Source organism: Neoarius graeffei, chromosome 2 (assembly GCF_027579695.1).
Source record: "Neoarius graeffei isolate fNeoGra1 chromosome 2, fNeoGra1.pri, whole genome shotgun sequence".
NCBI classification, from domain to species: domain Eukaryota; kingdom Metazoa; phylum Chordata; class Actinopteri; order Siluriformes; family Ariidae; genus Neoarius; species Neoarius graeffei.
Window position 1 is genome coordinate 44,026,402 of NC_083570.1, and position 24,996 is coordinate 44,051,397.

General features: G+C 41.3%; 1 protein-coding gene across 5 annotated transcripts in view; it reads left to right on the forward strand.

Moving 5' to 3' along the window:
- Positions 1-24,996, forward strand: part of anks1b (ankyrin repeat and sterile alpha motif domain containing 1B) — a 504,499-nt gene that overhangs the window by 337,827 nt on the left and 141,676 nt on the right. For all 5 annotated transcript variants that reach the window (XM_060914283.1, XM_060914286.1, XM_060914284.1 and 2 more), the window contains one exon: positions 10,622-11,178. In XM_060914283.1, the coding sequence (XP_060770266.1) occupies positions 10,622-11,178 (557 nt within the window). The remainder of the gene's footprint in view (positions 1-10,621; positions 11,179-24,996) is intronic.

Sequence of the window (24,996 nt, forward strand, 5' to 3'; positions counted from 1 at the left end):
CATAAGTGTGCACGCCCTTAAACTAATACTTTGTTGAAGCACCTTTTCATTTAATTACAGCATTCAGTCTTTTTGGGTTCGCACCCGCCATCAATTAAAATGACTCTGATTAACCTCAAAGTTCAGACATTTACTCAGTTGCCTCCTCCAGCAAAAGTCAGGGTTCACAGAGAGCTTACAAAGCATCTGAGGGATCTCATTGTTGAAAGGTATCAGTCAGGAGAAGGGGACAAAAACATTTCCACGGCATTAGATATACCATGGAGCACAGTGAAGGCAGTCATCAAGAAGTGGAGAAGGTATGGGACAACAGTGACGTTACCAAGAACTGGATGTCCCTCCAAAATTGATGAAAAGACAAGACGAAAACTGGTCAGGGAGGCTGCCGAGAGGCCGACAGCAACACTGAAGGAGCTGCAGGAATTTCTGGCAAGTACTGGTTGTGTACTACATGTGACAACAATCTCCCGTATTCTCCATATGTCTGGACTATGAGGTAGGGTCAAAGAAAAACATCCAGGCCTGGGTAAATTTTGCAAAAAAAAAAAAAACATAGACTCTCCCAAAAGCATGTGGGAAAATGTCTTATGGCCTGATGAAACCAAGGTTGAACTTTTTGGCCACAAGGTATGTTTGGCGCAAAAATAACACTGCGCATCACCAAAAGAACACCATACCCACGGTGAAGCACGGTGGTGGCAGCATCATGTTTTGGAGTTGTTTTTCTTCACCTGGAACAGGGGCTTTAGTCAAGGTGGAGGGAATTATGAACAGTTTTAAATACCAGTCAATTTTGGCCCAAAACCTTCAGGTGTCTGCTAGAAAGCTGAAGATGAAGAGGAATTTCATCTTTCAGCACGACAATGACCCCAAAAAGTTTTGGAACGGCCCAGCCAGAGCCCAGACCTAAATTCAACTGAAAATCAGTGGGGTGACCTGAAGAGGGCTGTGCACAAGAGATGCCCTCGCAATCTGACAGATTTGGAACGTTTTGCAAGGAAGAATGGGCAACATATCTGTGAAGAAACTCAGTCGTCCAGGTACATAGTAATCTGTGAAAATCCCTCCAAAATTGATGAAAAGACAAGATGAAAACTGGTCAGGGAGGCTGCCGAGAGGCCGACAGCAACACTGAAGGAGCTGCAGGAATTTCTGGCAAGTACTGGTTGTGTACTACATGTGACAATCTCCCTTATTCTCCATATGTCTGGACTATGATTACTATGTACCTGGATGACTGAGTTTCTTCACAGATATGTTTCTACGCACTTTGGGATGAGATCCCTTCAACTGGTGCGGGAGTATGAGAGGACTTCCAGAAAACTGGCAGACATCTTAGCCAGAGTGGTTCGTTCATTTTTGTCAACCTGGAACGGCCATCATTGAACAGAGGTGGGTGTCTATGACATCTTATCAGCCGCCCACAATGCAGCCATCAGCATTCTGATTCGGATTCTATGATGATCCATGAGAGAATAAATACTGGATACTCCCTAGTAGTCAGACAGAACTGAGGATGCCTTTCGGAGGAGAGGCGAAACGTTTTCAAGAATCGTCAAGCAAGTCCAGTTGCTCTCTTCAACCAACCACAGAAGAGTGGGCAAATATTGCCAAGTCTAGATGTGGCAGGCTGATAGACTCCGACCCAAAAAAGACTGAATGCTGTAATTAAATCAAAAGGTGCTTCAACAAAGTATTAGTTTAAGGGTGTGCACACTTATGCAACCAGCTTATAGTACATTTTATATTTTTTATGTTTTTCCCCTGAACAGATTTGTTTGTTTTTCGATTGAATTGTACAGGTTCTGGGTCACATTAAAGGTGGGAAAAGTTTTGAAATTATTTATCTTGGCCTCATTTTTTTACATCAGAAAAACCTATCATTTTAACGGGGTGTGTACACTTTTTATATCCACTGTAAGATTTCTTAGACAGATAAATCACATTGATTTTCTCACAGCTTTAAAGCTAGGGTAGGTAATTTTGGTGAAATCAGCAAGAGTATGCTAGATTTTGAAAGTATCCAACTGAAAAATCCCACCTCTTCCTTCACCCCTCCCTCCAAAGCCACTCTTCCAAAATACATGAACGCGCACTGCCTGACCACTGCTGTAGGATGAATCCATGAGAGAGAGCATTAGGGGGATGAGTGTTGTTGTACATTGTTGTTGTATCCAGTTACCTCATGTCTCTCAAGAACAGAGAGCCCATACCTCAAGAAGGTCTGGGTTCGAGCCCCGTGGCCGGCGAGGGCCTTTCTGTGTGGAGTTTGCATGTTCTCCCCATGTCCGCATGGGTTTCCTCCGGGTGCTCCGGTTTCCCCCACAGTCCAAAGACATGCAGGTTAGGTTAATTGGTGACTCTAAATTGACTGTAGGTGCGAATGTGAGAATGAATAGTTGTTTGTGTCTATGTATCAGCCCTGTGATGATCTGGTGACTTGTCCAGGGTGAACTCTGCCTCTCGCCCATAGTTAGCTGGGAAAGGCTCCAGCTTGCCCACGACAAGATAAGCGGTTACAGATAATGGATGGATGTTTTCATCTGCTCTGACAAGGAGAGTTTACCGCAATTCACAAAGCACACAATGCTGCACAAAAACACTAGGCCTTTATGATTAATATACATTAATCTCCATAATACACTGCTTCTGTTCAAATAACAATCATATGTGCCCTTGGTCATGCTATAAACAGGGTGAACAGGACTTGGATAGAAAAGCGGATATTTTGCAGACAGAGTCCAGTAGCATAACCAAAACCTGTTTTAAAATTCATAGTGTATTCAACATGCACAAAAAATATTGATGATGAAACATCATGACCTTGGTTGGATCGGTCCAAAGGGTATTGTTCCAGAACTTGGTTTCGATTTGTTCAGTCTACAAACCTAAGTTGCACTTTATATTCTTTTTGGAACGAAGGGCTTTTTTCGCAGCCATACTTCCATTAAAGCTATTTTGAAAGGTTCAGTCTTTTTCTTATTATGCTGTCATGAACATAAATATTTATGTACTTAGAGAGGCCTGTAGGACATATGATGCAACTGTTGGGTTTTTCTTTATTTCTCTGAGCATTAAATGCTCTGACCTTGGACTGAATTTGCTAGGATGGTCAGTCCTGGAAAATTGATGACTGTCCTGAAGGCTCTCCATTTGTTATAGATGAAAGTCTTCCGGATTTACCCGGAAATCTGGATATTTGACAAAACTCTTGAAAATCTCCAGTTTTCCGAATGGAGAAATTTATTTTTCTGATTTTTCGCGTTCCGTTTCATAGAAATTCGGTTTTGCGATCACGCGGCTTGTTTACGTTTGGCGACAGGGCGCCGCCATTTTTGTAGTCTCGCAATGCTTGCTGGTGTGTACGAGACCTTATATACTTATATAAATACCTCATCAAGTCAGGTCAACTGTATTGTCAAATATGCTATACATGCTCGACATACAGCACAGATGAAATATCAGTCCTCTCTGACCCACGGTGCAAACAGGCAATACAATAAATAAAAAATAGAATAATTAAAAAAAAACAATATAAACAGTATAAACACTCTAGATAGGAACTGGACATAGACTAAACACACACACACACACACACACACACACACACACACACACACACACACACAAATTGGTTCAAATAACCAAACAGTCAAGGGCACTTGAGGTATAGCAGGTAAACATGAAACATGAAATAAGCAGAATAAACAAACTAGCAGCTGTTAAAATGAGGTAGTGCAGAATAGTGCAAATGAGCGAGGTACAGTGGTGCTTGAAAGTTTGTGAACCCTTTAGAATTTTCTATATTTCTGCATAAATATGACCGAAAACATCATCAGATTTTCACGCAAGTCCTAAAAGTAGATAAAGAGAACCCAGTTAAACAAATGAGACAAAAATATTATACTTGGTCATTTATTTATTGAGGAAAATGATCCAATATTACATATCTGTGAGTGGCAAAAGTATGTGAACCTTTGCTTTCAGTATCTGGTGTGACCCCCTTGTGCAGCAATAACTGCAACTAAACGTTTCCGGTAACTGTTGATCAGTCCTGCACACCGGCCTGGAGGAATTTTAACCCATTCCTCCATACAGAACAGCTTCAACTCTGGGATGTTGGTGGGTTTCCTCACATGAACTGCTCACTTCAGGTCCTTCCACAACATTTCGATTGGATTAAGGTCAGGGCTTTGACTTGGCCATTCCAAAACATTAAATTATTCTTCTTGAACCATTCTTTGGTAGAACGACTTGTGTGCTTAGGGTCGTTGTCTTGCTGCATGACCCACCTTCTCTTGAAATTCAGTTCATGGACAGATGTCCTGACATTTTCCTTTAGAATTCACTGGCAGTATTCAGAATTAATTGTTCCATCAATGATAGCAAGCCGTCCTGGCCCAGATGCAGCAAAACAGGCCCAAATTATGATACTACTACCACCATGTTTCACAGATGGGATAAGGTTCTTATGCTGGAATGTAGTGTTTTCCTTTCTCCAAACATAATGCTTCTCATTTAAACCAAAAGGTTCTATTTTGGTCTCACACAAAACATTTTTCCAACAGCCTTCTGGCTTGTCCACGTGATCTTTAGCAAACTGCAGATGAGCAGCAATGTTCTTTTTGGTGAGCAGTGGCTTTCTCCGTGCAACTCTGCCATGCACACCATTGTTGTTCAGTGTTCTCCTGATGGTGGACTCATGAACATTAATATTAGCCAATGTGAGAGAGGCCTTCAGTTGCTTAGAAGTTACCCTGGGGTCCTTTGTGACCTCGCCGACTATTACACGCCTTGCTGTTGGAGTGATCTTTGTTGGTCGACCACTTCTGGGGAGGGTAACAATGGTCTTGAATTTTCTCCATTTGTACACAATCTGTCTGACTGTGGATTGGTGGAGTCCAAACTCTTTAGAGATGGTTTTGTAACCTTTTCCAGCCTGATGAGCATCAACAACGCTTTTTCTGAGGTCCTCAGAAATCTCCTTTGTTCGTGCCATGATACACTTCCACAAACATGTGTTGTGAAGATCAGAATTTGATAGATCCCTGTTCTTTAAATAAAACAGGGTGCCCACTCACACCTGATTGTCATCCCATTGATTGAAAACACCTGACTCTAATTTCACCTTCAAATTAACTGCTAATCCTAGAGGTTCACATACTTTTGCCACTCACAGATATGTAATATTGGATCATTTCCCTCAATAAATAAATGACCAAGTATAATATTTTTGCCTCATTTGTTTAACTGGGTTCTCTTTATCTACTTTTAGGACTTGTGTGAAAATCTGATGATGTTTTAGGTCATATTTATGCAGAAATATAGAAAATTCTAAAGGGTTCACAAACTTTCAAGCACCACTGTGAAGTGAGATGTGCAGTCCCTGAGTTCAGTGTGTTAATGAACGATGAGATGTATGTATGTGTGTGTGTGTGTGTGTGTGTGTGTGTGTGTGTGTGTGTGTGTGTGTGTTGGGGGGGGAACTGTGAGGATGACATGTCAGATGCTGACATCTCAGCGAGGTGTCTTCTTTTTCTTCTTCTTCTTCTTATTATTTTGCACTAGCAGTGTTGGCACAAATTGTTACTCTCACTCAGGATCTTTCCTCTTCTTATTATTATTAGGATGCAGTGCTGCAGCACAGCAACCTATGGGCTCCCCTAGGGGAGCCCATAGGTTGCAGTGCAAAGCACTGCAACTATTGTTCTTCTACGTATTTCTTCTTCTTCTTAATCTTATTATTCCTACGCAAATTTTGATTTCGAATAACTCAATAACCGTACGTCGCACACAGACAAACAATATATCAAAACGTGCGGCTCGATTGGACTCGCTATGCTATTACTTTTCTCTACAGAATATGATTTTTTCGCGACGTAGTCGCGAAAAAATCGTCGAAAAAACCCCCATTCATTTCTATGGAATTAATTGAAAAAAAAGCACTTTTTCAACTTTTTTCAAACGTCCGCTGCTCTGGCATGCTTTAACCTAGAGACGTGATTCAAACTCTAAAACGTAGGAAAACTTCTCCTCTGTGGATCTGGCATTCAACTTTTCTGCTAGGTTCTACACTTTCGGATCAGTCCCCGCTCAACCGCCATGTGGGTTCTGGGAGAAAATCCGGCTTTTGAATGGGTGTCTATTGCGTTACACACCAGTGAAGCTCGTTAACTTAGAGTGGAGAGAGGTTGAAAATAAAGCTCAAACTTTCTCGCTTAAACTGTGTTTTCAGCCACAAATTTCACTCTACAGACATGATTTTCTCAAAAGTAGTAGTAAAACTTGTCCTGATTCACACAATGTGTCTACCTAAATGATAGGATTTACAGTTTTTGAATGACAAGCGTCAAACTGAGGACAGGGCAGCTGACAGGCCTCATTGACACCCATTATAAACGTGAGAGAAAAGTCACTCGTTTTTAAATCGCTCTAGTGTCGTTATTTTTAACACGACAGACAAAAAATACATCATTTTATTCAGGAGACCCTTCTAGCGCTCACTGTGAAAGAATTTTGTGAATAGCTGCTTCCGTTGTCGAGTTATTTGTCATTGTTCGAGGCCTGGTCCTTCATAAAAACCAGTAGAAAACTCCATACCTTGTGTGTCTTAGCTCATTGACACCCATTATAAAAGTGACAGAAAAGTCTCTCAGTTTTAACACTACAGACAAAAAATGACATCCGTCTATTCAGGAGACCCTTCTAGCGCTCACTGTGAAAGAATTTTGTGAATTTCTTTTTTTTGTGAAAAAAAAAACAGCCTCGGTCGGCATGACACTTCACCTTAGCTGCCAACTTTATTAGGAACACTTCTGTTCGTACATACAAACTACAAACACACACAGACAAACAATACATCAAAATGTGCGGCTCGATCGGATTCGCTATGCTATTACTTTTCTCTACAGAATACGATTTTTTCGCGACGTAGTCGCGAAAAAATCGTCGAAAAAACCCCCATTCATTTCTATGGAATTAATTGAAAAAAAGCACTTTTTCAACGTTTTTCAAACGTCTGCTGCTCTGGCATGCTTTCACCTAGAGATGTGATTCAAACTCTAAAACGTAGGAAAACGTCTCCTCTGTGGATCTGTCATTCAACTTTTCTGCTAGGTTCTACACTTTTGGATCAGTCCCGGCTCAAACGCCATGTGGGTTCTGGGAGAAAATCCGGCTTTTGAATGGGTGTCTATTGCGTTACACACCAGTGAAGCTCGTTAAGTCAGAGTGGAGACGGCTTGGAAAAAAAGCTCAAACTTAATCGCTTAAACTGTGTTTTCAGCCACAAATTTCACTCTACAGACATGATTTTCTCAAAACTAGTAGTAAAACTTGTCCTGATTCACACAATGTGTCTACCTAAACGATAGGATTTACAGTTTTTGAATGAGAAGCCTCAAACTGAGAAGAGGGCAGCCGAATGGCCTCATTGACACCCATTATAAACGTGACAGAAAAACAGCCTCGGTCGGCATGACACTTCACCTTAGCCGCCCACTTTATTAGGAACACTTCTGTTCGTACATACAAACAACAAACACTCTTCTTAGAGTTTAGAGTTTATTTTATTTTTAAAAGGGACAGTGCACAAATTAAACATTATCCTTGTGGTAAGGACAGATGTCTGTACCAGGTTATAGCAGTACATGCTAATTTCCGCCTGTAGTCACTTTGTTTATACTGTTGAATAGCTCTTCTTCATGACGGCTGCTGTCTCAAGCACACACATAATCATTGCATTGAAACATCATTGCAGGTCACACATTCACGGCCAGCAAACATGCGTGACCGAATTGCTTCACGCACTGCATCCTCTCACAATTTCCCCCGGGGAATTATCCGGTCTAGTTATTAATATTTTGCACAAGCAGTGTTGGCGCAAATTGTTACTCTCACTCAGGATCTTTATTATTATTATTATTATTATTTTGCACAAGCAGTGTTGGCGCAAATTGTTACTCTCACTCAGGATCTTTCTTCTTATTATTATTATTATCTCATCTCATCTCATTATCTCTAGCCGCTTTATCCTTCTACAGGGTCGCAGGCAAGCTGGAGCCTATCCCAGCTGACTACGGGCGAAAGGCGGGGTACACCCTGGACAAGTCGCCAGGTCATCACAGGGCTGACACATAGACACAGACAACCATTCACACTCACATTCACACCTACGCTCAATTTAGAGTCACCAGTTAACCTAACCTGCATGTCTTTGGACTGTGGGGGAAACCGGAGCACCCGGAGGAAACCCACGCGGACACGGGGAGAACATGCAAACTCCACACAGAAAGGCCCTCGCCGGCCACGGGGCTCGAACCCGGACCTTCTTGCTGTGAGGCGACAGCGCTAACCACTACACCACCGTGCCGCCCCTCTTATTATTATTATTATTATTATTATTATTATTATTATTTTGCACTAGCAGTGTTGGCGCAAATTGTTAATCTCACTCAGGATCTTTCTTCTTTTGCTATTTCTCCCTCAGTTTTCAACCGATCATCACCAAATTTTACATGAAGAATACCTCTGGGCTGAATTAAGTTGCGATGACTTTTGGTGCTGATCTGAATCACCAAACCGAAATGATCCATGAAAAACCTTTTTTTCCCCCCACACTAAGCATTATCTCTTACCATTCCGGATCTATAGGGTATGATGACCAGACGTTCCGGTTTGTAAGAGCTAGCGCAAATCACTCTGACTTTAGTCACAGTATCTATCTAGTTATTATTGCTGTTATTATTATTATGGCAGCACGGTAGTGTAATGGTTACCACTGTCGCCTCACAGCAAGAAGGTTCTGGGTTCGAGCCCAATGGCTGACCAGGGCCTTTCTGTGTGGAGTTTGCATGTTCTCCCCGTGTCCGCGTGGGTTTCCTCCGGGTGCTCCGGTTTCCCCCACAGTCCAAAGGCATGCAGGTTAGGTTAACTGGTGACTCTAAATTGCCCATTGATCAGGCTTGGAGAGGGATGGGCTCTGCCAAGTTTAAATGCCCTAGACACACCTATGGTAGACTGTTAAAATGTCATCAGTGGTGCCCCTATGGCCCTTGCTGGCTATGGGACGAAGAAGAAGGAAGATTTGTTTGTTTATAGAAGTTGGTGAGGACCACACAATTGTTATTTAGGCTCTGCTAAATAAAAAATAGAATTGATAGAGGGTGCACTTTTTTCCCCACACATGTCTAAACTCTAAATCTTGTAGTTTTCTTTCTGAAGTTCACTTTATGATATGGTAAGGTATGTTGAGCTTAGTGTGAATTTAAAAAAAAAATGAAACAGGAAAATGGTGTGTACACTGGGTCTTCAGATATATTTCCATTTCCTAGTAGAATTCTGCAGCTTCTACTGCTTTGGCATGTGAACATTAAATCTCAGCGAGGTGTCACTGGCAAGCTGTAAGCGTGATTAATTTGATGTGCATTATGCTGATTATTAAGCGGTTGTGTGAGTCACTTGGGAATAGAGTGAAAGTCTTCAGACACTAACAGGTACTAGAACTATAATTAATAAATAAGAATATATAGACCCTATAATGAATGTATAAATGTCCTCATCATATGCTATGACTGAATGAATGAATGAACTCAAGCTGTTAGAGTTGAGGCTTGTTGGCACGCTGCATATGTGATTTATGCAACACTTTTAACCTCTTTAAATACACATGGGTGCAAATGCTTTTCGTGAATGTCCCACTGAAAACTTTTCATCTCAATCAGTCACACGATATCCTCTCATTTTTTCAGACACACACTTTGGCCCTCATCTTTGATTTTTCTCCCTTTTTTCCACCACATAGTCCCTTGAACCGTTAAATAAATGTGGACATGCACACATGCTTATAGACACATTGAGAGTTTATTAAGCCGTCCTTTAAAGCATTGCTTATTATTGCATACGTAAGGAGAGAGCGAAACATGGATATTAGGGTGCATCAGTTGCCCTCACTCTCATAAAATCTGATGCATTTTTGTTTGGGTGTTCCTTTTCACCAATAAAGACATCCTGTAAAATTTTTTGACCGTATTCAAAAGTCTAATGGTGGCACCATGAGGTTCATTTTTTGCCAAAAAACGCTTATTTTATGTTTTCGCGTAAGGTTTGAATCACAATGTTGGACTCCATTTATTGATTTCTTGTGACCCAGAGATCATGTTAAGAACCTTTGCAAGGGATTGAGAAGCATTAATGTGAGTCATAATACATCTGTATTGTTTAAAAGTAGTTGAACAATGATTCAATAAACAGCTAAAACCCAAACTGTGCTTGATAATATATTTAGAATATGCACTAAAAATGTGGATCTAAGATATTTGGTATACTCTATAAGGTGCCATAATGTTTCATGAAAAGTGATCGAAATTTTGTCATAAAAGTCATAAAATAGCAGCTTTTTCCATAACTTTGAGCTCCTGGTGCCGCCATTAAACTTTCGAATTTTGTCAAAATATTTCACCCAGTGTGTTTTCTTACCAAAAGGAACATAAAAACAAAAATGCATCATGATCGGAGGAACATTTCATTTTTAGGGGGCAACTGATGCACCCTAATGGATATATGCTACATGTGCAAACTCAGTCTGTGTGACCCAAAAACTTCTTAACTTCTTCTGTCTTAGATGAGGTGGTGGAGCAGAGGGAGACAACGCTGAAAGACGATCGTAGGGAGAGTCGCGTTCCCGAGCAGTTTGCCGGCCTGCTGCACGGCTCATCTCCAGCCTGTGAGTCCCCGGATAATCCTTACCAGCTGTACAGCAAAGTGCGCAAAGATCCTTCACAGAGGCACAGCAACCTGCTGCTCGCACCGAACCACGCCGTGCCATTCCCTGCTTCGAAGACCCAGAAAGAACCTAAACCTCAGGTAGTGTACCGCACCATCTTTCACACAAGAGTCAACCAGAACCCATCTGTACAGGGAAAGAACGAAGTGAACAGGAGTGGAGAAGGTGGGAATAACAGCGCAGGGTGCTACGAGGAGAGAGCGTGCACTCTTGGAAGGATGCGCTCCGGAGTGTCGAAGAATGTGCCGGAACTCCAGCTTTCCAGGAGCCTTTCCAAGTCGGACTCCAACCTTGTGGTGGCATCGCCCATCGAGGAGGAAAAGCGGAATTCTCGAGGTCAAAACAGCCCAACCAGACTGGAGCGTACCCCTTCCTTCACAGCTGAGTGGGAGGAGGTAATAACACATTCATTCTCCTTTAATCACAATTGCAATATCAGGATAATCACAGCTCCATTCATTCCTATTATTTGACCTGGCTGTTTGAACACGGTCCTTTGTGGCATGGGATGACATTTGAACAAATTGCTTTTCTCATGGCTTGAAAGGTTTTCTTCCATGAAAATGTACACATGTACAGCACTGTGGAAAAGTCTTAGGCACATGTAAAGAAATGCTGTAGACCAAAAATAGCTTAAAAATAATGAAATGAAATGTTTCAACACTTAAAAAAATACTAGCGCGGCGGCTACAATTATCGACACCTTAACGATCTTTCGCAAAAGTAGAAAAGACTTCAATTGTGCATGAATAATTACTCAAACTTCCATTGGAAAAAAAATGAGTTGATTCCCGATGACTTAGCTTACCAGATCACGTTCCACAATTATCGACACCTTTGTCCAGTTGTCGAAAACATTCCACAATTATCAACATCCAGATGGTTATTTCATCTCATCTCATTATCTCTAGCTGCTTTATCCTGTTCTACAGGGTCGCAGGCAAGCTGGAGCCTATCCCAGCTGACTACGGGCGAAAGGCGGGGTACACCCTGGACAAGTCACCAGGTCATCACAGGGCTGACACATAGGCCAAGTTTACATTAGACCGTATCTGTCTCGTTTTCTTCGCGGATGCACTGTCCGTTTACATTAAACCGCCTGGAAACGCCGGGAAACGGGAATCCGCCAGGGTCCACGTATTCAATCCAGATCGTGTCTGGTCCGGTGCTGTGTAAACATTGAGATACGCGGATACGCTGTGCTGAGCTCTAGCTGGCGTCGTCATTGGACAACGTCACTGTGACATCCACCTTCCTGATTCGCTGGCGTTGGTCATGTGACGCGACTGCTGAAAAACGGCGCGGACTTCCGCCTTGTATCACCTTTCATTAAAGAGTATAAAAGTATGAAAATACTGCAAATACTGATGCAAATACTGCCCATTGTGTAGTTATGATTGTCTTTAGGCTTGCCATCCTTCCACTTGCAAGTGGTAAGTGATATGCGCTGGGATCACACACACAGCGGCTCAGTCCCGAATCACTGCTTGTGCACTTCACTCGCGCACTCTGTGAGCTGCGCAGGGCCGGAGTGCGCACCCTCCAGAGGGCACTCGCTGTTCAGGGCGGAGTGATTTGGAGCGCAGGATGCCTGCGGAGCCGAGCGTATCCGTGTATTGGTGTTGCTGTGTGCACGCAAATCGTGTATTGGTGTTGCTGTGTGCACACTAATCGTTTTAAAAACGTTAATCTGATGATCCGCTGATACGGTCTAATGTAAACATGGGCATAGACACAGACAACCATTCACACTCACATTCACACCTACGCTCAATTTAGAGTCACCAGTTAACCTAACCTGCATGTCTTTGGACTGTGGGGGAAACCGGAGCACCCGGAGGAAACCCACGCGGACACGGGGAGAACATGCAAACTCCGCACAGAAAGGCCCTCGCCGGCCACAGGGCTCGAACCCGGACCTTCTTGCTGTGAGGCGACAGCGCTAACCACTACACCACCGTGCCGCCCAGAAGTAATTCTAATGTTTGTAAACAAATGAACTGATAATGTTTAACCTGTCAGAAAATCTTTTTCTTCCACTTTATAAGTGTTTTCGTAGATCACATTTTGTTAATCATTCGTTGTTGTTTGTATTAATTTCTAGTTTTGTAGTAACTATTGTATCTTGTAACCACATGAACATCCAGGTCAAAGGTCGCACGTCATTCCTCGAGCCAAAATATAAAATGTCTACTGATAGTGTAATATGTGGTCGATATTTACAACAAACTGCAAAAAAATATATATGTATTTTCTGAATGGAATAGAAAAATCTGAATATCTCAAGCAAGTAATTTTTTTATACGCTAGGAAGTTAATTCTGCTCTAATTCTATTTATTGCAATCGGATTCCAAATACTCTATAAACATTCCATTCTGTTATGGATCAGGAAAAAAATGATTATAAATCACAGCACTTTTATTTTTTTTAAAGCACTTCACCTGCTTCAACAATGTTGCACAAATATCGATCCATAACAGTTGTAAATGTCCCTTAATTCCACAGCGTGTCGATAATGGTGGACACCGGTGAAAGTGTTCACTATTATCGACACCTCACGTGACTTCTCAAACGCGCGTTTAGATACAAAATGAAAGAGTAAGAAACAAAGTAGGTTTCGACAAGGAGATCATGAAATATGGGTGAATTTGATCAGTAAAAACACGTCCATGATCTTTCCACCATGCTTACCTGCGATGATAACGTCCGAGTTTTCCTCAAATTGCTGATCGTGCTGAAAAAATTCCATCTCAGGTAACGAGCTGCGTCATCAGACGACAAGATCGAAGGGTGAGGCGGGTCTTCCGGTTGATTAATTAACCGATAATAACTGTTGGAACTGAAACTCACCTTTTGTAAAACTGTTTTTTATTGGTAAATCTGAAAAGGTGTTGATAATTATGGACTGTCGATAATTGTAGCTCTGTAAACAGCAGTAAGCCATAATAAATTATACAAAGTCAATATTGGGTGTGAGATGAGCCTTTGCCTTAAAAAAAATAGTAGTCTGAGGTCCAGTGAGTGCAGTTTGATAAGGAAATGAGCTGTAGGTTTTACTGAGCATCTTACAGAACCAGCCACAGTTCTTCTGGACACTTTGTCACACTCCCGTCTTCATTTTGCACCAAAACCCAGCAGCCTTCATTATGTTTTCTTTTTTTTAATCTGAAAAGTGCTCTCTTATGTAATATGCTGCTCAGATACAATTTTTTTTTCTGTAACGTTTAATTTTGTGCTGGAAAATGAACGTTTGGGCTCTAAAATGTTTTTGTACTGACTCGATAATGTCGAAGTCATAAAATAGAAATCCATCACAAAGTTTGTGAAAAAAAATATGGTGCCTAAGACTTTTGTACAGTACTGTGTGTATGCAGATTCACTTCACACTCAAGCCTAATGAATCTCTGTGCACTGAAAATAACAATCAATTAAATCATATTTTAATATCTCTTTACCAAAGCAAGGCAGCATGTGGTATCGACATCCAGGTTGAGTGATGAATTTTAATGGCTCAAAGAGTAATGCATTTTATTAAGTTTTATTAAAACAGTCAGAGTGGATGAGATTAAATGAATGCAATAATTTCGAATTGAAAACAGCATTAGACGCGGTTTCTGTCTGGAAGTCTATTTTTAAGGTCCTGCAGAGACCTGTATGTGTTTACAGATCTGGAACAGACAGGACGTCACTTTGTATAAATCAACAAAGTAGTGGATATTCATGGACCGAGTACGCCCTGGCTGCCATCCAAAACATATCGATCATATGAAATTAATCACTCGAGAGGTGTGGGTTAGAACAGTCTCTGAACAATATGACACAGTATCAACAGATTAACATTGGCATCTCTGTAAATGAATATTGAATTTATTTTAAAAAAAGGAGTATTTGGTCATTCATCCATCTGTTCATTATTTATACCACTTATCCTTCAGGGTCACGGGGGAAGCTGGAGGAAACCCATGCAGACTCCACACAGACAGGCCCCAGTCGACCGTGAGGTTCAAACCCAGAACCTTCTTGCTGTATTTAGTCATGGTGACATGAAATGAAACACAGGATCATTTTATTTCTTCCATATACAGTGGTGCTTGAAAGTTTGTGAACCCTTTAGAATTTTCTATATTTCTGCATAAATATGACCTAAAACAACATCAGATTTTCACACAAGTCCTAAAAGTAGATAAAGAGAACCCAGTTAAACAAATGAGGCAAAAATATTATACTTGGCCATTTATTTATTGAGGAAAATGATCCAATATTACATATCTGTGAGTGGCAAAAGTATGTGAACCTCTAGGATTAGCAGTTAATTTGAAGGTGAAATTAGAGTCAGGTGTTTTCAATCAATGGGATGACAATCAGGTGTGAGTGGGCACCCTGTTTTATTTAAAGAACAGGGATCTATCAAAGTCTGAGCTTCACAACACATGTTTGTGGAAGTGTATCATGGCACAAACAAAGGAGATTTCTGAGGACCTCAGAAAAAGCATTGTTGATGCTCATCAGGCTGGAAAAGGTTACAAAACCATCTCTAAAGAGTTTGGACTCCACCAATCCACAGTCAGACAGATTGTGTACAAATGGAGGAAATTCCAGACCATTGTTACCCTCCCCAGGAGTGGTCGACCAACAAAGATCACTCCAACAGCAAGGCGTGTAATAGTCGGCGAGGTCACAAAGGACCCCAGGGTAACTTCTAAGCAACTGAAGGCCTCTCTCACATTGGCTAATGTTCATGAGTCCACCATCAGGAGAACACTGAACAACAATGGTGTGCATGGCAGGGTTGCAAGGAGAAAGCCACTGCTCTCTAAAAAGAATATTGCTGCTCATCTGTAGCTTGCTAAAGATCACGTGGACAAGCCAGAAGGCTATTGGAAAAATGTTTTGTGGATGGATGAGACCAAAATAGAACTTTTTGGTTTAAATGAGAAGCATTATGTTTGGAGAAAGGAAAACACTGCATTCCAGCATAAGAACCTTATCCCATCTGTGAAACATGGTGGTGGTAGTTGTATCATCGTTTGGACCCGTTTTGCTGCATCTGGGCCAGGATGGCTTGCCATCATTGATGGAACAATGAATTCTAAATTATACCAGCGAATTCTAAAGGAAAATTTGAGGACATCGGTCCATGAACTGAATCTCAAAAGAAGGTGGGTCATGCAGCCAGACAACGACCCTAGGCACACAAGTCATTCTACCAAAGAATGGCTAAAGAAGAATAAAGTTAATGTTTTGGAATGGCCAAGTCAAAGTCCTGACCTTAATCCAATCAAAATGTTGTGGAAGGACCTGAAGCGAGCAGTTCATGTGAGGAAACCCACCAATATCCCAGAGTTGAAGCTGTTCTGTACGGAGGAATGGGCTAAAATTCCTCCAAGCCGGTGTGCAGGACTGATCAATAGTTACCGGAAACGTTTAGTTGCAGTTATTGCTGCACAAGGGGGTCACACCAGATACTGAAAACAAAGGTTCACATACTTTTCCCACTCACGTAATATTGGATCATTTTCCTCAATAAATAAATGACCAAGTACAATATTTTTGTCTCAGTTGTTTAACTGGGTTCTCTTTAGGACTTGTGTGAAAATCTGATGATGTTTTAGGTCATTTATGCAGAAATATAGAAAATTCTAAAGGGTTCACAAACTTTCAAGCACCACTGTAGTGATGCAGTAAGTAAACGGCTGGGCTGAAGCTGTTCCCTCAGACATCATGCCTTGTATTAGTTACAGGAGTCAGCCGTTTTATTATGATGTCGTCTCAGGAAGGAATATAATAGAGTGGAACCTGATTAGTCAGTTGGGAGCTTTTACTCTTATTGAGACTCCTTTTCAGATTTAATACAATCATTTACAGCAGTTTAGGATCTTATTTAGATATGCATGGAAATGGTGTTTTACAGGAATTTTTGGGGAGGCCCTGCAGCTGGTGGTTCAAAAAAAATGTCCTGTTACATCAAAAAGCATCAAGAATGAAAAAAATAAATAAATCAATTATAGTAGGCTTGACAGCGCTGATGAACCTCCCATACGTTTGTATGGGAGAACAGCATGTTTTCATTTGGTACACCAAACTCATGGGCGCCACCATCTTGGGGTTTTTTGTGACCTTCGTCACTGGTCCGTGTGTTTTGTTGTTGCTTCCAGCTCGCTCACTCACTGTTGGTTCAATCAGCTTGAAACTCATGATTCGCACCTAGTGGCCGAATCTCTCATGGTGACTTGATTTGATTTTTCCAATAAACTCCGCTGAACACTTGGCTGCCTCGTGCCCGTGAAAGATCGGATCACCGAGGGAAATTTTGTATCCTTCCTAAAAGAAAAAAAACCAATGATTTTCCTAATATTTTTTTCACGGAGAAAAACCGAGAAGGTGTATAAATATCAGTAATACTATTTTGAAGAGAATGAACAAAAGGTTGACCCTTTTATAGACGGCGCATTCGAGCACCACCGTCATTAGTCATGCTCGGTGTCCGCAATTTAAAGTGAACATACGCGCTAAAGTCTGGATTTTATGTTTAAACACAAAGGATGGACCAATTTCAGTGATGTATTACTTTTTTTTAAGTGTTCTAGGTGCATAATTGTGAAATACAACCCCGATTCCAAAAAAGTTGGGACAAAGTACAAATTGTAAATAAAAACGGAATGCAATGATGTGGAAGTTTCAAAATTCCATATTTTATTCAGAATAGAACATAGATGACATATCAAATGTTTAAACTGAGAAAATGTATCATTTAAAGAGAAAAATTAGGTGATTTTAAATTTCATGACAACAACACATCTCAAAAAAGTTGGGACAAGGCCATGTTTACCACTGTGAGACATCCCCTTTTCTCTTTACAACAGTCTGTAAACATCTGGGGACTGAGGAGACAAGTTGCTCAAGTTTAGGGATAGGAATGTTAACCCATTCTTGTCTAATGTAGGATTCTAGTTGCTCAACTGTCTTAGGTCTTTTTTCTCGTATCTTCCGTTTTATGATGCGCCAAATGTTTTGTATGGGTGAAAGATCTGGACTGCAGGCTGGCCAGTTCAGTACCCGGACCCTTCTTCTACACAGCCATGATGCTGTAATTGATGCAGTATGTGGTTTGGCATTGTCATGTTGGAAAATGCAAGGTCTTCCCTGAAAGAGACGTCGTCTGGATGGGAGCATATGTTGCTCTAGAACCTGGATATACCTTTCAGCATTGATGGTGTCTTTCCAGATGTGTAAGCTGCCCATGCCACATGCACTAATGCAACCCTATAGCATCAGAGATGTAGGCTTCTGAACTGAGCCTTGGCCCAGAGAAGACGTCTGCGCTTCTGGATCATGTTTAGATACAGCTTCTTCTTTGAACTATAGAGTTTTAGCTGGCAACGGCGGATGGCACGGTGAATTGTGTTCACAGATAATGTTCTCTGGAAATATTCCTGAGCCCATTTTGTGATTTCCAATACAGAAGCATGCCTGTATGTGTTGCAGTGCCGTCTAAGGGCCCGAAGATCACGGGGACCCAGTATGGTTTTCCGGCCTTGACCCTTACGCACAGAGATTCTTCCAGATTCTCTGAATCTTTTGATGATATTATGCACTGTAGATGATGATATGTTCAAACTCTTTGCAATTTTACACTGTCGAACTCCTTTCTGATATTGCGCCACTATTTGTCGGCGCAGAATTAGGGGGATTGGTGATCCTCTTCCCATCTTTACTTCTGAGAGCCGCTGCCAATCCAAGATGCTCTTTTTATATCCAGTCATGTTAATGACCTATTGCCAGTTGACATAATGAGTTGCAGTTTGGTCCTCCAGCTGTTCCTTTTTTGTACCTTTAACTTTTCCAGCCTCTTATTGCCCCTGTCCCAACTTTTTTGAGATGTTTTGCTGTCATGAAATTTCAAATGAGCCAATATTTGGCATGAAATTTCGAAATGTCTCACTTTCAACATTTGATATGTTGTCTATGTTCTATTGTGAATACAATACCAGTTTTTGAGAGTTGTAAATTATTGCATTCCAGTTTTATTTACAATTTGTACTTTGTCCCAACTTTTTTGGAATCGGGGTTGTACAAGAAGAAGCCTTTATCTGTAATTCTTACCCTGATACTCAACATATTAAATCTCTTTATTTTTGGCTTTTTGGTCTGTTAATTTCTGATTGAGGTTTCTTCCTCATGAATGGAAAATTAAACCAATGGGAAATGATTGCTGGTTTGTGACTGGGAGCAACGGACCGAAATGGAAATTTTATAAAACATTGGATTTTCAAATGTTCATAAGTTTGGTTCTTTTTGACGTAATTACAAAATTAAATAAGTTTTCAATTCAGATCTTCACACTCTTTAATTTGATACATTACACAACACTATGACGACTACTTTAAAAAAAAAAAAGGCCTGTCACTGCTAATGAAAGATGCCATGCACATGCAAATCATGAAGGAGATTAGCTTTGTTTTGTCATGGCAAGTACAAAAAATCTGCATTTTTTCGCTCAACTGTAGCAATAGGCAAAAGAAAGCAAGAGAGTCTTTAGTTCTTTGCAGATTTGGCATCCAATATTTCCATCCCAACCTGTTCCCAATACCGACTTGTATTTAGTGCTGTGGAAAGCACGTTCCGTTTTGAAACAGTGTGGAAACTTGAACAAACACGATTAAGTCACATGGTAACATGGTACGGTAACAAGGTACCAGTGGTGAACCGTTACTATTAGAGCTTGGCTGAGCTGAAGTCCCAAACTTAGCCAGACACCAAAAAAGCAACAGGGCAAAGAATTTTGTAAGGGATTAGCAGCAGGCTGCCAGATTGCGCCGTTATGTGTAGTGTTGATTTTAAAAGTAACTAAGTAAATTACATAGTGAAATGAATACTTAAGTCTGAGTGAAAAATACTGTAGTGAGTGTGCATGGAAGAAGAGTCTGGAGACAGAAATCTTAATTTCTCAGTCGTTAGTGTGTGCTACTTGCTCTCGATAGCACTGGCTTGACTGCTTTATTAGCATTTGCTAACTACTGATGAACGCTATACTGGCTGGAAGGTGACTTCACTGCTGCGCCGATGGTGTCGATTTGTGGTTAAGCTTACACTACCGTTCAAAAGTTTGGGGTCACCCAGGCAATTTTGTGTTTTCCATGAAAAGTCACACTTTTATTTACCACCATAAGTTGTAAAATGAATAGAAAATATAGTCAAGACATTTTTCTGGCCATTTTGAGCATTTAATCAACCCCACAAATGTGATGCTCCAGAAACTCAATCTGCTCAAAAGAAGGTCAGTTTTATAGCTTCTCTAAAGAGCTCAACTGTTTTCAGCTGTGCTAACATGATTGTACAAGAGTTTTCTAATCATCCATTAGCCTTCTGAGGCAATGAGCAAACACATTGTACCATTAGAACACTGGAGTGAGAGTTGCTGGAAATGGGCCTCTATACACCTATGGAGATATTGCACCAAAAACCAGACATTTGCAGCTAGAATAGTCATTTACCACATTAGCAATGTATAGAGTGGATTTCTGATTAGTTTAAAGTGATCTTCATTGAAAAGAACAGTGCTTTTCTTTCAAAAATAAGGACATTTCAAAGTGACCCCAAACTTTTGAACGGTAGTGTATGTTTGCCTTCCAGAAGGCCAAGGGTGATAAATCTTTGGTCCCGCCCACTATAAATCAAAATCTGATTGGCTAATTCATCTGTCACATTCTACATAAACATGCACTGCCATGGCTTTCTGTCCCGGCAATGAAGTCCTAACCAATGAGTGAACCAGCTCTAAACTCTTCTCAGCCTAGACACAACGAACAAACAAATCTCGTTGGATAACTTGATTTTAATGTTTTCAGGACAGTAACCCTTTGAATGAATGAATGAATGAATGAATGAATGAATTTATTTTATTTCGAACATGTATAAAAAAAGTATGTAACTATTTGTACATACAAAAGAAAGAAAACGAGAAAGTGAAAAAAAAGAATAAATGAAATAACAAAGAGCTAAGACATTACAATACACCGCACATTGTTCGAAAAAGCTTTCATTTCTGAAGCAAATTCGATAGAAAATGAGGCCAAATTAGAAGAGAATAATTACAATGAAATTAGCAAAGAATGAAAGAAATTACATTTCTTACAATAACATTTGAAACGCTGATATGTTTGGGCTTCTCTGAAGGCCTAGAAGGCCCTGATGGTTCCCCTCTGCAAGGTACCAAAGTGACGTGGATGAGCGTCCGTGGTCTCTGTAGCCCGATGAATTTACAAACTAAAAACTTTCCACATTTTAAAATCACCCACGTTACAGTCCCACCTCACCATATGATCTGATTATGGTTGCAGAGAAGAAGAGAAGTTTCATGAGCGTAGAAAGTCTAAGACTGTATGCTGTGAAAAGTCTAAACTTTTTGATCTGTTAAAAAGAAATCGGTGAATTTATATTACATAGGTGGTGCAGTGGATAGCACTGTCGCCTCACAGAAAGGGTTCAAACCTCATGGCTAACTGTGTGGAGTTCTCCTTGCGCTTGTGTGGATTTACTCCGGGTGCTCCGGTTTCCTCCCACAGTCCAAGGACATGTGGCTTACGTAGGTCAAGTGGCTACTCTACGGTAAATTGCCCATGTGTGAATGGTTGTTCGTCTCTGTGTTAGCCCTGCCCAGGGTGTACCCCACCTCTCACCCAGTGTCAGCTGGGATTGGGTCTAGTTTCCCCATGACCCTGATGGATAAGTGGTGTTGATAATGGATGCATGGATGTTTATGACATAGCGTTGATATTCAGCATTTATTCTATCCACATTCACTGGATATGTGCAATCATATGCTCTGATTCTACTACTAGGATATCAACTCATATACCGTGAGTAGAGAAAAACACAATGGCGGAGCACATCAAGTCTGTGAGGACGCAGGCACTTACAGATGTATGTGCGGCAGAAGACAGCTTTCGAAGAGCAAACCAAGCCAAATCGAGAGACAGAAATCGCAGTCAGTAAGCTAGTGTGGGTCGGGCGATCAGCAAACAGTGTTACGGGGACAAGACAAAGAGCGAGAAAAACGAGGAAGAACAGGCGAGGGTCAAAAGGCAGTAAAGCAGTCAGAAAGATACAAGGCTTGGTACGAACTGGAATTTCAGGATGATACTTTGCAATGGGTAAGAGTGTCATTGGGGTTTATATCGGGAGACAGGTGATTGTGGAAATGTGAGTCAGCTGTGATTCAGTAGGTGGGAGATAGAGGGCGCCGTGTCTGCTGGGAGTTGTAGTCCGAGTTGTCCATGGTTGTAGTTTGCTCGTCTTTACTGACAGTCAGATATATCACTTTATCAAGTATTTAAAAGAAACTGAAATAACTAAAAGCATATAGACCCCCCCCCCCCCCCCCCCAAAAAAAAAAAATTAAAAACAAAACTCCTGTTCCACACTCCAGCCCAGTTGGTGGCACCTTTAAGTTAGTTTGCTAACCGCCCAAAAAAAAAAAAAGAAGAAGAAAATGGCGGAGCGTGTTGCTGAACCAACCGAGGATGAAATAAAAACTATACTTGAAAACAAAACCACCAAAAAAAAAAGCAACAAAATATGGAATGAAACAATTTGATGGTAAAAACGTGTATATATATTAGGGTGGTCCCGAAATATATGGGAAAAATTTGTTTTTACCAAAACATTCCAACCACCCTACCATTTTTTTACATAGGCTAAAAGAAGGCAACAAGCAAAATTTCAGAAAAATTGGTTAATATTTAGGGCGGCACGGTGGTGTAGTGGTTAGCACTGTCGCCTCACAGCAAGAAGGTCCTGGGTTCGAGCCCCGGGGCCGGCGAGGGCCTTTCTGTGCGGAGTTTGCATGTTCTCCCCGTGTCTGCGTAGGTTTCCTCCGGGTGCTCCAGTTTCCCCCACAGTCCAAAGACATGCAGGTTAGGTTAACTGGTGACTCTAAATTGACCGTAGGTGTGAATGTGAGTGTGAATGGTTGTCTGTATCCATGTGTCAGCCCTGTGATGACCTGGCGACTTGTCCAGGGTGTACCCCGCCTTTCGCCCGTAGTCAGCTGGGATAGGCTCCAGCTCGCCTGCGACCCTGTAGAAGGATAAAGCGGCTAGAGATAATGAGATGAGATGGTTAATATTTAGAGGTGCCACACGAGGTTGCAAATTGGGTTAAGCCACTAACATTAGTTGGTGCGTAGACTGTTGCAGAGAAGATCTCAAACCCCCAAAAAGTCACAGTTCTAGAGGGAATATGCCACTTCTATGAAAAAGAAGAGGCAGGAAGAGTTTATAGACTGATAGAAGGTTAACTTTCATGCACTAAGGGGTTCTTAAACAATGAGCACTGATCGTAATGTGCTGATGAAGTTGTGAATGTTTTTCTTTCTATGTTTTTCAGATGGCTAGCAACAGTAATACAAGTAGTACCGGTGGCGCAAAGCACAAAACCAGAAAGGACAATTACGTTTGGTTAATTGGTCCCACTTCCAAGGAACTGTCTGGGAGAAAGCTTCCTTCTGCTCGGGAAGTCCTTAGGGTGTTCTTTTATCTCCACAAGATACCATAATACCGTAGGGTTTAGAAAATCACAGACAAGTAATAGCTATTGTTACTTTGAACACAGGAAGTTATATTACTGTATTGTTTGTATTAATATGAAACAGTTAATAAGCCACATTATTTTATATTGTGTCTTGAGTGAAAACTTTAATGGCTTTGTGGCACCTCTAAACACTGTTCAATCTTAACCAAATTTCGCACAATAACTTCTTTTAGGCAATGTAAAAAAAAAAAGGTAAGGTGGTCGTAACAAAATCCTAAAAAAAAAAAAAATTTGGGACCACCTTAATATATATTTTTCAAATTTTCAAGAATTATTATTATTATAGCATTTTTCACAAATTTCTACTGTCGTTTCACCCGTTTGTTTACATTCCAAGCGTAAATGATTTTGTCGGACGTTTTGTATAAAGTTTTTAATTTATCGAATTTGCAAAAAATAAAAATGCTCCGTTTCTCAAAATCCAGTGAATGTGGATAGAATAAAACCGTTATTCCATTCAATCTCGTCGTACATGGTTTATAGCCGACTCGGTGCTACGTGCCTCATCGCTATCAGCTCATGTACGACTTGATTTCATGGAATAACTGTGAAATAGATGGTGCGGGCAGCACGGTGGTGTAGTGGTTAACGCTGTCGCCTCACAGCAAGAAGGTCCAGGTTCGAGCCCCGTGGCCGGCGAGGGCCTTTCTGTGCGGAGTTTGCATGTTCTCCCCGTGTCCGCGTGGGTTTCCTCCGGGTGCTCCGGTTTCCCCCACAGTCCAAAGACATGCAGGTTAGGTTAACTGGTGACTCTAAATTGAGCGTAGGTGTGAATGTGAGTGTGAATGGTTGTCTGTGTCTATGTGTCAGCCCTGTGATGACCTGGCGACTTGTCCAGGGTGTACCCCGCCTTTCACCCGTAGTCAGCTGGGATAGGCTCCAGCTTGCCTGCGACCCTGTAGAACAGGATAAAGCGGCTACAGATAATGAGATGAGATAGATGGTGCGTCTTTTTTTCCCCCCCTGTAAGACTTGATTACCAACAACCACACTGATGGTCTGTGTGTAGTGCTGGTTACAGGGTAAATCATGTGCAGCAGTTTTGCTGGAGATTTTACACATTGTGTTTTAGTGGCCACTTTATTAGATACACCTACATTGGCTTTCGGCCAGTTAGAGAGCTATCGACTGTTTCCACGCACAGTTTGTTTTAGTCGTCCTCTCGGCCTTCATCATCTCTGTCTGTTTCTCTGTCCAGCATTGGCACTGAGGTGTGCATGGGACTGATGCACTTTTACCAGCTCTGTACACAAACCACCACTTCACCGTGTCACTGGTGTGCTGCAAAAGATTCATCACACAGTAATGTCTGAGCAGCAGCATTGTTAAGAGCTGATGTATTGTAACGCAGGGTTTGGGGTTACTGTCTGTTCTCCCTGGGTCTGATTGGGTTCTCTGGTTTCTTCCCAAAACAGCCTGGGTGGTGGATTGGCGATGCTAAGTTACCCGTAGGTGTGAATGAGTGTGTGAATGTGTGCGCTCATGGTGCAATACCCATCCACACAATGACTTAAACTCCTCTCTAATAAGAACAAACTCATCAACAAAAACCACAGTGGAATGGGGTGAATTAATTTTGCTATATCTGCCTTTTTCTCATACAGCTTTTAAATGATAATTA